Source organism: Alligator sinensis, unplaced genomic scaffold (genome assembly GCF_000455745.1).
Source record: "Alligator sinensis unplaced genomic scaffold, ASM45574v1 scaffold77_1, whole genome shotgun sequence".
Taxonomy (NCBI): Eukaryota; Metazoa; Chordata; order Crocodylia; family Alligatoridae; genus Alligator; species Alligator sinensis.
Genome location: NW_005843102.1, coordinates 329089 through 340464, shown reverse-complemented (window position 1 = coordinate 340464; position 11376 = coordinate 329089). Strand labels below are relative to the sequence as shown.

At 46.7% G+C, this 11376-nt stretch overlaps 1 protein-coding gene across 1 annotated transcript in view; it reads right to left on the bottom strand.

The window, feature by feature from the left end:
* MAP2K4 (mitogen-activated protein kinase kinase 4) overlaps positions 1-11376 on the bottom strand; it is a 155890-nt gene that overhangs the window by 24120 nt on the left and 120394 nt on the right. Inside the window, exon 9 of the mRNA XM_025193803.1 lies at positions 8435-8562. Within this exon, the coding sequence (XP_025049588.1) occupies positions 8435-8562 (128 nt within the window). The remainder of the gene's footprint in view (positions 1-8434; positions 8563-11376) is intronic.

The following is an 11376-nucleotide window of genomic DNA, read 5'->3' as shown; positions in this document are numbered from 1 at the left end:
GAATAGATCCAAGGAGGTGATACTTCCCCTCTATCGGGCGCTGGTCAGACCGCAGTTGGAGTACTGCGTGCAATTCTGGGCGCCGCACTTCAAGAGGGATGTGGATAACCTGGAGAGGGTCCAGAGAAGGGCCACTCGTATGGTTAAGGGCTTGCAGACCAAGCCCTAAGAGGAGAGACTAGAGAACCTGGACCTTTTCAGCCTCCGCAAGAGAAGGTTGAGAGGCGACCTTGTGGCTGCCTATAAGTTCATCACGGGGGGCACAGAAGGGAATTGGTGAGTATTTATTCACCAAGGCGCCCCCGGGGGTTACAAGAAATAACGGCCACAAGCTAGCAGAGAGCAGATTTAGATTGGACATTAGGAAGAACTTCTTCACAGTTAGAGTGGCCAAGGTCTGTAACGGGCTCCCAAGGGAGGTGGTGTTCTCCCCTACCCTGGGGGTCTTCAAGAGGAGGTTAGATAAGCATCTAGCTGGGGTCATCTAGACCCAGCACTCTTTCTTGCCTATGCAGGGGGTCGGATGCGATGATCTATTGAGGTCCCTTCCAACCCTAACATCTATGAACCTATGAATCTATGTAGATGGGGCCTATGAGTAAGAAGAAACCTCTCCCTTGGCATGAGATTCTATCAATGTCCATTCTGGAGTTTCATGCAGCATCTTACGAAGCACCTGTTCCTAATCACATATAGAGACAGAATACTGTACCAAAAGGTCCCTGGTATTGTTTGCTGCAGGGAGTCAGTTTTTTTTAGGGGGTAAAGTACTAGGGAGAACTGTATTCTGCTCTTGGCCTTGCTCTTGGCCTCTGCTAGACTACCTTGGACAAATAACCACTTCTCCTCCTCTGTGCTTCTGTTTTCCCATCTTTAAAATGAGAACAGTTATTCTAACCTCTTTTGTAAAGTCCTTTCAACCTGAAAGATAAAAAATGGTATATAAAGGGCTAAACTACTGAAGTTTAACCCTACATACAGAGAGAAAGCATGCAGGCAGTTACTACAGAGAAGCTAACGTCCAGTAAATCCCTGACCTCTTTTTCCCTGCAGTAAATACCCTCAGAGATGGGACATTACTATAAAAATTCTTATATGAAATTGTACTGTTCTTAGCTATTCTACCCCAACTCAACTGCTCCTTGATTTCCTGCTTCTACGTAGGTCAGCAATGAGTTTTATTGGTGCAGAGTGATTATCAGCAGAGATAACATTTCTGAAAATGTTCTCTCCTCCCCAACCATTTTCTTCACATATTTACTTTAAGAGGATTCTGCATTTAAAAACTTGTCCAACAGAATTTTTTAGGAGACTGGCTTCTGTTTACATTGGAATACTGTTCCTTGAAGGGTGCGCTTCTGAAGGAGTCTGAATGAAAAGGTCTCGACTTCTATGGTAGGAGAATCCAGGCAAAATAATGAAATAGCTGATATGGAACTCTAATAACCGAAGGATGTGCCAGTCACCTTAGTTTAATGAAATACTGTTTTTGTTACATGATGGTTGTTTGAGGAGTTCTAGTCTAGTTAACAAAGGTGCCTGTGCTGATTTGATATACCTTCACTTGGTCCTGCATAGCATTCTGATTAAAGAAGACAGTATTATCTTGTGTCAGATGGATTACAAAGTAGCTAATTGATAGATTTTAAAATGTAAATGGTCTTGGGAAATCTCTATCCAGTAAGAAGAGGAGTATTTACAGTGCAATCTTTTCTGGGCCCAGTGCTATTCAAAATCTTTAGGAGTGATACTGATATCAGTGCCTCTATGGGCATAAGAGCAGCAGGAAATTGGTAGAGTATGCAGACCTGACTCTGCCACATTACCTCATGTCATCTATAAACAATCTTTGACAGGGGAACCTGCAGGGCTGACACAGAGTGGTACCTGCCTTGGTATCTGCTGAGCAGAGAATTCACCTGCTTGAGCCTTACAGCCCTTTGTACCCAATGGTTCCAGTACAGTTCACCCCACGTTGCATAGGCAACAGAGGTAAGCTGCTTTGTGTAGGAGGCCAAGCTGCTGGGAATTTTGATTAATTTAAATCAGAATTGTCAAAGATATGGCCCTCAGGCCAGATGCAGCCTGCAGAGTTGTATCATCTGGTCTCTTGTGCTGCCCATGCATCTTAAGTGGACCCACAATCATGTGCGGTGCACCAGATAGCCCTGTACTCTGCATGTGCTACCCACCCCAGCTGCTCCAGAACCATGCGGTGCCTGCTCCAGTGTGTATCCACTCCATGCTGTATCCAACATGTGACCTGAAGCAGCAACAAGCTCAGGAGGTTTGTTGATGAGGCCCTAAGGGGCCATGACTCAACATGGAGCAATCCTGAAAGCAAAAAGGGATGACCATCCCATCTCAGACGAAAGGTAGCAAAAGGACACAGAAACCCCCTTGGCTCAGCAGAGAACTTGTGGACCTCCTACATTTAAAAAGAAGGGCTTATAAAGGATGGAAGAGAGGAATCACTACAAAGGAAGAGTATTCTGCACTGGTCTGCACCTGTAGGGAGCAAACCAGGAAAGCGAAGGCTGCAGTCGAACTCCAGCTGGCTACACATATCAAGGACAATAAAAAGCCCTTTTTCAGATATGTGGGGAGTTGGAAGAAAAGCAAGGGTAACACTGGACCCCTGCTAAACCAAATGGGACAACTGTCAACCAACACCCAGTAAAAAGTATTTTGGTGATCTGCTTAATAGGTACTTTGTGCTGGTTTTTCACCAGCCCAAAGGGACCGCCCTGCCTAGCATGACGTGGGAAGGCCAGGGTGCAGGTGAATTTATACCCAGCATCAGTGTAGACCTTGTAAAGGAACATCTTGAGAGGCTGGACATCTTCAAGTCACTTGGTCCTGACAGCTTGCACCCCAGAGTATTTAAGGAGCTGGCAGGCATCATAATCCAGCCAATGGCAAGGATATTCGAGCACTTGTAGCGCTCAGGTGAAGTACCCGAAGATTGGAAGCAGGCCAATGTGGTGCCCATCTTCAAGAAAGGGAGGAAAGTAGATCCGGGGAACTACAGGGCAATCAGTTTGACCTCAATCCCTGGAAAGATTTTGGAAGAAATTATTAAAGAAACCATTCTAGACAAGCTGGCTGATGGCAACATCCTGGGGGACAGCCATCATGGGTTTGTTGCAGGTAGGCCTTGCCTGACCAATCTCATTTCCTTCTATGACCAGGTGACATATCACCTGGACAAGGGAGAAGAGACTGGCGTCATATATCTGGACTTTTAAAAAGCCTTTGATCTGGTGTCCCGTGAGCTCCTCATGGAAAAACTGGCTAACTGTGTACGGCCTTGGCTACATCACAGTCCGATGGCTAGGGAATTGGCTCCGAGGTCGGACCCAGAGAGTGGTAGTCAGTGGAAGTGAATCATCATGGCACTCCATGACCAGTAGTGTCCCCCAAGGCTCTGTCCTTGGACCCATACTCTTCAACGTCTTTATTAATGATATGGACACTAGTGTCAGAAGCAGACTGGCCAAGTTTGCCAATGGCACCAAACTTTGGGGTAGAGTATCCACACCTGAGGATAGGCTGGTGATCAGGGCTGACCTTGATAGGCTTAGAAAATGGGCAGATAAAAGCCTGATGACATTCAATACAGATAAATGCAAGGTACTCCACCTCGCTGGGGAAAAAAAAACGCATCACGATTATAGGCTTGGCAGTGCACCATAGCCGAAAGGGACTTTGGGGTTATGACTGACCACAAGATGAACATGAGCCACCAATGTGATGTTCCAGCTGGTAAAGTGAACAAAACTCTGGCTTGCATCCATAGATGTTTCTCAAGCAAATCTCAGAATGTCATCCTTCCGCTGTACTTAGCCTTGGTGAGGCCACAGCTGGAGTACTGCATCCAATTTTGGGCTCCACAATTCAAGAAGGATGTGGAGAGGCTTTACAGTCCAGAGGAGAGCCACGCACATGATCAGAGGGCATGAGAACAGGCCTTATGAAGAGAGGCTAAGAGTCATGGGACTCTTCAGCCTGAAAAAATGCAGGCTCAGGGGTGACCTGATGGCAGCCCTATAAGTATATAAGGGGTGGGCATCAGGATCTGGGGGAACGCCTGTTCACCAGGGCACCCCAAGGGATGCCAAGGTCCAATAGACAAACTCCTCCAAGACCGTTTTAGGTTGGACATAAGGACAAACTTATATACTGTCCGAGCCCCCAAGGCCTGGAATAGACTCCCTCCAGAGGTGGTGCAAGCACCTACTCTGCACACTTTTAAGAAACGTTTGGACACTTATCTTGCTGAGATCCTTTGACCCTACCTGACTTCCTGCCCCTGGGCAGGGGGCCAGACTCAGTGAAATTCCGAGGTCCCTTCCAGCCGTAATGTCTATGAAATCTATGAAAATCTATTAAATCAGGCACCACATGCACTGGATCCAGCATGGAGAAGATGTGCTAGAGTGGGTGCTACATGCAGCAGTCCTGGAGCAGCCAGAGCAGATGCTGTATTCAGTGCAGTCCTGGAGTGGCCGGTTTGGGACTGTGCTATTTGCAGCACCCACTCATTGGAAGCACTGTGTATGGATGTGGCACCTACTCTGCCTGCTGCGGCGGTATGCACTGGATCCATCATGAAGCGGATGCTCACTGGAACAGGCACCACATGCAGCATGGCTCCAGAGTGACCAGTCCAGGGCACATGCTGGATCTGACATGCAGGACTGATCTGTGGCCCTGAGCCAACCCATGGACTGGCCCCATGTCACTCTTCTGGCCCACAGGACCAGACAAATTTGCCACCCCTGATCTAAATGGGCAAGATGGAAAAGTCATTCTTGTCTCTCCCACAGAAAGAGAAAAATGGGGTTACTGAAACAGACACAACCTCACTGCCTGCAGTGGAAGTTGTTCAGCATATTCAGTGATGTAATGAGCTAATTTTAGAGAGGAAAAGTCCTACACTGGATTAACCTCATAGACATTTTTAGCTTATGAATGAGTAAGGAGAGGTATGTTCCCAGCTGAAACCACTGAAGTATGTGAATGACATCACCAGCATGCCTTTGATAGAAGGGGTTTGTTCAGAGCTCAGGCATCTCTGAGTTATTTGCTATGCTGCTTATGTCTGACTCATGGAACCATGCCATGTTGCACTGACTGTCTCCTCCTAAAGCTATTGCACATGCATCTTTGTTTCTCTAGAAAATCTGTTACTTAATCATAAAACTATTACTGTCTGCCAAACTTTTGAGAGAAAAACAACTGTCATAATTCAAAAGCCTTTGAGAGGATTTTAACTGCATGTAGTTTGATCCAGAAACAGTCTAACTGTTTAGTTAAATGACTGAGCCTCATGAGAACTAGGGCACAAGATCAGAAATATAGAGCTGGTGAATATCAAATGTAGCCTTGCTGCTACTCTGTCTGTATGAAAGGTTCACACAGCTCAGACATTCATGCAATCCCTTTCACACATACTCAAGCAAAGTCAGGAGAAGCACACAGTATAGGGGCTTTATTATTATTTGTTTAGGCTTTCTCCCTTTCAGTACATGCTCTAAATCTAACACAACATTCGATTTTTTTAATAGTGACAGGATTTCCAAATGGCCAGGAAAACTGGCTCCAGGACTGTGTTTTTTCTTGCTGGGAGAAAAATGAGTTCAAGGTAGCAAGCTAGCTTTATCTCACTGCAGTGTCCAAGTGCTGCCTTCACTCCCACTAGTGATGCAGACTAACTGGAAAAGTAAAGTCCATGCAAAAAGCCAGAGATGGAAGTTCCAAATCCAAAAAGTCAGCTCTTTATCAAAAACCTCTAGCCAGTCTGCTTCCACTCACACTATTTCAATTGCCTCTTAGTTGCAAGAATTCCTCTGCATATCACCTGCCCTTGGTGACTTTGCAACAAGCAAAAACATCTGAAATCAGATGTCAGTGATGCTCTCTCTTAACACAGCACAATCATGGCAATCCCTTGTAATCAAGGATAACTGTCTTCCATGACTGCCTTATCCGTGGGTCCAGAGATGGCTGACAAAGCCAAACTGGGATCAACGTGTTCTATTGCAACTTGGGCATGTGCAGGGCGGGTGGCTCTGGATTCTTGGTTCAGTCAGTGATACGCTGTTCCTGTTGCTCCCACTTTTCCATCTCCTGTTGTCATTGTGAGATTTCAAAGTACTGAGATCCTTGCAGTAAACTCTTCCTTTATTTGGGCAGACCTGGGTGACAGTCACCTATGAGCTGATGTCGATGTTGCATTTTTTCAAGTTGGCCTTGAGGACATCCTTAAAGGGCTTTCTCTTCCCACCCTTTGAGCATACACCTTGACTGAGCTAGGAGAATAATTTGGGAGTCTGAAGTCAGACATCCAGATGTGGCTGGCCCAGCAAAGTTGATATCAGATGATCATTGCCTTGATCATCATCTCAACACAAGCATGACAATTGAATCAGGCTATCAATAAATTGTGCTTGATAAAGGATTGACATAGGATTGGTACACTGGAATTAAGAAAATCAATTCTTTCTTCCTTTTAATCTTGTGGGGCATGGTGGTAGAACAGTTCAGACATCTTGCTATGGCTCTAGTTAGGCCGCAGCTGGAGTACTGTGTCCAGTTCTGGGCGCTGCACTTCAGCAGGGATGTGGACAGCATTGAGAGGGTCCAAATGAGGGCCACTCGCATGATCCGGGGACAGCAGGGCAGACCCTATGAGGAGAGGCTACGGGACCTGAACCTGTTCAGCCTTCAGAGAAGGCTGAGAGGGGACCTGGTGGCCATCTATAAACTTACTAGGGGGGACCAGTGGGGAATGGGAGAGACCTTGTTCCCCCGAGCGCCTCCCGGAGTAACAAGGAATAACGGCCATAAGTTGTTAGAGAGTAGGTTCAGACTAGGCATTAGAAGGCACTACTTCACAGTCAGGGCAGCTAGGATCTGGAACCAACTTCCAAGGGAAGTAGTGCTGGCTCCTACCTTGGAGGTCTTTAAGAGGAGGATTAAAGATTACCTAGCTGGGGTCATTTGAGCCCAGTTTTCTCTCCTGCCCAGGGCAGGGGATTGGACTAGAAGATCTGCAAGGTCCCTTCCGACTCTACATCTATGAATCTATGAATTCATGCCCTGTTCTAGATCTGCATCAAACGCTGCCCACAGGTGGTCCAGCTATAAATGGGTATCGGTCATTCAGACACAGGAATCAAAGGCAGCTTGATGCGATGCTGGTTATTTGCTCCCTTCCTTGTGTGCCAGTGGCTAAGAAACTGGTATTCCTTATTAGAAGGAAAGGCTAAGCTGGCATATTATTTAGGCTAGGGTTTGGTAACTGAAAATCCACAGGCTGGATCCAGCCTGCAAAGCCCAAATACTGGTGGCATCTCAGAAGAGCAATAATTATGTATGAAAACCAGACCCAAGAGCCATAACTCAGAAAAAAATGTGGACTGAGATTTTTCAAGAAAATCAGCAAATGGAAAACATGCCTAAGCCTAGAACCAGACATCACCTTTGTGCCAACATAAACATTTTTATGGAAGCACGAAGGCAAGCAAACAGATGTCCATGCCCCTTGCTACATTGCAAATGTTCAAAATGTGGGGCCATGACAGGTGGTATGATTCTATACTACTATTTTACAGCAGATCTCTGTTATGCTTTAAGGTGGGAGAACACAGGCAGCCCAGAGCTGCCTGCATTCTCCAGCCTCCCCAGGCAGGCACTCCTGGGGCTTTCGGGGCCCAAAGCTGAGCACCTCAGGAATTCCCATTCCTGGGGCACACCCAGAGTGCTGTCTCACAGGATCAGGCTTCAGCTCCTGGGAGTAGCAGGGGCCTGACCCTGTGGGACAATAGGCAATGTCAATGAAGTGAGACAGCTATGCCGGGACACATCCTGGTACAGCTGATCCGCTTCACTTGATGACATCTGTTTATACCCTAAATCTCTCTGACTACTTTGAAAATCACAACCATGGCCTTAAGCTGTGAAGAAGATAAGCAGAGCTCCAATGTTTCAGAAATTACTGCACAGAAACTGAGTGATTTCTTCTCTGTTGCTTTTGGCTCCCAGGCGTATGTATTCCTGATATAAGTTCTAACACAATTTGGAAACATGGTGTCAGGATGAGTGAAATTCTGTGTCCCACAGGAACTGCAACACTGGCAGCAGCGGTGTAACCTTTGCTTCTGTTACCTACTGCTGAAGGGAGTTCAGTTTTCATGGCCTGTTTTATCCAAACTGATCCCACCAGTGATCTCTATTGTTCTTATTTGTATTTTATTTTTAGGAGCTGGACATGTGCTCTGAGGAAATGGACTGATACCTTCAACTTAGCTAAGAATGTGGAAATCCCTTTTGATCTGGGCCAAATCTGAACCTGTGAGCTAGAGGGTGAATCACTCCATACTCCATGCCACACACAGCCTATTTGAGAGGACTGCTAATTCCTACTTACTGCCATGTATGGTCTGCACCCAGCATCTCTTGTTTTGGCAATGGAGTCGACGAGCTGTCCACTAATGCCAAAGTCACAAAGTTTAATATTCCCATTTCTGTCCAGAAGAATATTGGAAGGTTTAATATCTGTGAAAGAGAGAAATTTAAATAGGTACATAATGGCTGAAGGCTTCCACTCCAAAAGTCAGTATTGTTGCATAGTAAGAGACATCAGAAATCAGTGCCAAAATTCAATACTGTGTTACCTCTGAAGTATGTGCAATCAGTAGCAGGGGACCCAGAGAGATGCCTCTACCTACAGGATCATGTGGGGTGCTCTGCAGACCTGATTTTCCTTTTATATCCACCACTGGAAAGCTTTTCCAGTTTTTCAATTTTTATAAAAATATGAGGGTTCTGCCCACAGATGTCTAAAATATTCCCTACAAACATCTCCTGACAAAGAATGCCTTACATTTGAAAGCTTATCTAATTTTGGATCAACTGTGTGGGTGGGATAATAAAAGATATCACTCACAAAAATCATTGCCTCTCATGAAATAGTCCATGAAATTTGGAATTGATCAGATGTGTTTCAGAGCTGGTGTGTTACAGACAGGGAGCATAGACTTGTCTTTCAGCAGTATGTAGAGTTTCTCTCTTCTTGCCTATCTAACACACATCAGAAAACCTATCAGAGGCAAGCAGCAGGTGGTTCTTACCCCAATGTAGCCAGCTAAAGTCATTGCTATACCCCCTCCAAAGCGGTGGTTTGCTACATATCACTAGCACAGTGGTTGCTTGTAAAATTCAAAGCTAAAAAGGCATGTCAAAATTGAGGCTTCTTCCATTCTGTTAGTAACACATTAATTAACAGTCTCACTTAGCTGCTCAATGCCTAAGTAAAAATCCTCATCAACTGCAATTCAGCTGGCAAAAATTTAGCATTTAAGCAAATAAAAAATGAAATGAAACCTTTAAAACATTAGAAATCCTGAATATACAGAATTTAAGAATTCTTAACAGCTCACCAACCCTGACAATTCAAGTGTGTCATGACACAATTAGTAACTCAGACAATAATAACTCTGTTTCCACAGCACCATACAAAGACGACAGAGAAACCACAGCAACCTGATCTATTCATTACACCGGCTGCTCTCATCAGAGACAATCATTAAAATGTTTAAAAGTGACTACACAGAATCAGCCATATGCAGCCTTAACAGAGCAATATCAGTTCCAAAGCAGACACACAACAAACTGAGGGCATGCATGTTAGCATTCTGCAATATTTTATCTATTAGTCAGATGACACAAGAAAATGACACACCTAACTACAGAAACCTCCTAGCTATCACTAGGGTATTATGGTATTTAACTTACAAAAGAAAAGCACAGATTAGTGGGGTTATGAAGCACCACATCATACTAACTACTGGGCTAGGGACATAAATTACACATAAACCAGTTTCAAAATGGCCAGAACTGATTTAAGATATACCTGGTTGAATGTAGTATCAGACTTAACTGATCTGGGTCAAACCAGTTTATGGACCTTCTGTCCTAGACCCCTTCCTGATTTAAGTTAAACCAGAGTTCCACAGCATCCCAGCATGCTCTGCAGCCCTGGGCTTGGCTGTGTTTCTGCTCCAGAGAACAAGGCTGGCCCTGCCCCTCTGCTCTCTAGCCCAGGGTAGGGACGTGGCCAGACACCAGCTGGCATGGTCCCCTGAGGCAAAGGGAGCAGGGAAAGGGTTTATTTCCCCCCTCCCCTCTTCCAACTGGGGGACTGCACCTGAGGTCTACCTGGCCAGGGTGGAAGCAGCCAGTCAGGCATTCACCCCCTTCCTCACTTCAGCAGCAGGGGTGGGGGCATGGCCAGAGCTGGCCGCCAGGGCACTGCTATCTGACCGCCTCACCTGCAGCTGTGAGGCTGGGGCTGTGGGCCTGAGCCAGGCCGGCCCACAGGCACTGCTGAGGGTGGATGCACAAGGGACGGGCCCTTAGTTTGGGCTGCGGGGTATGGGTGGCTGGCCAAGCAGCAGGCTGCCCAGACCAGCTCGGAGGCATTGTCAGGTCTGGAGCCCAGCAGCTGCCTGTTGCGGGGACCCAGAGCCCCCACCACACCACCCCTGCCCTGTGCAGCCCCCGCTGGCTGCAGCCACATCACAGGCTGTGCACTGGCTGGGGCCAGTGGGGCTCTTCTGCCTCTCTCACCTCCTGCTCTCACCTCCAGTGGGTGGAAGCTTTAGCTCTGCAGCTTTTGCCCGCACAGAGCTCGGCTCCAGCTCTGGACGCTTTCCACCCTGCATCCTCCACAGGGGCTGCTCATTGCACTGGGTGGGCAGAAAGCAGCCGGAGCAATAGCACTCCAGGTGGTGATGGTAGCGGGTAGCTTTAGCCCAGTGGCCTCTGCTCAGACCAGGGCTAAAGCTTGGAGTGGCAGGGGCAGGAGTGGAAATGGGAGGGTGAGGAGCCGCTGGAGGTGAGGGGAAGCTGCACGCTGGCTGGGCTTGGCTCCTCTCACCTCCAGCTGTGGCTACTGCTCCTGCCCCACTGTGGGCAGGTGGAAGCTTTAGACCAGTGGCTTCTGCCCAGTGCCTGGAACTTGCTCTAGCTCCGGCTGCCCTCTGCCCACCTGGCGTGATAAGCAGTTCCTGCAGGTGGGGTGAGGGAAAACAGCCAAAGCTGGAGTGGCACAGGTAGCCTCTCTGTGTGGCATGCAGCAGATAAGGGAGGGGGCAGGCATCACAGCAGCAGGCAAGGCAAGAAGAATTCATTTTTTGAACTTCAGATGTTAAAATAACATGGACATCTTTGAAAACAATGTGTAAACAAATATTGTGAACAAACATATTTACAGGCTTTATTTATATAACTAATCTATTAATGGCATACAATTTATACTTCTACTTAAAATAGGATCTACATGTGCATTTCTGATTTTTTTTTGTAGGG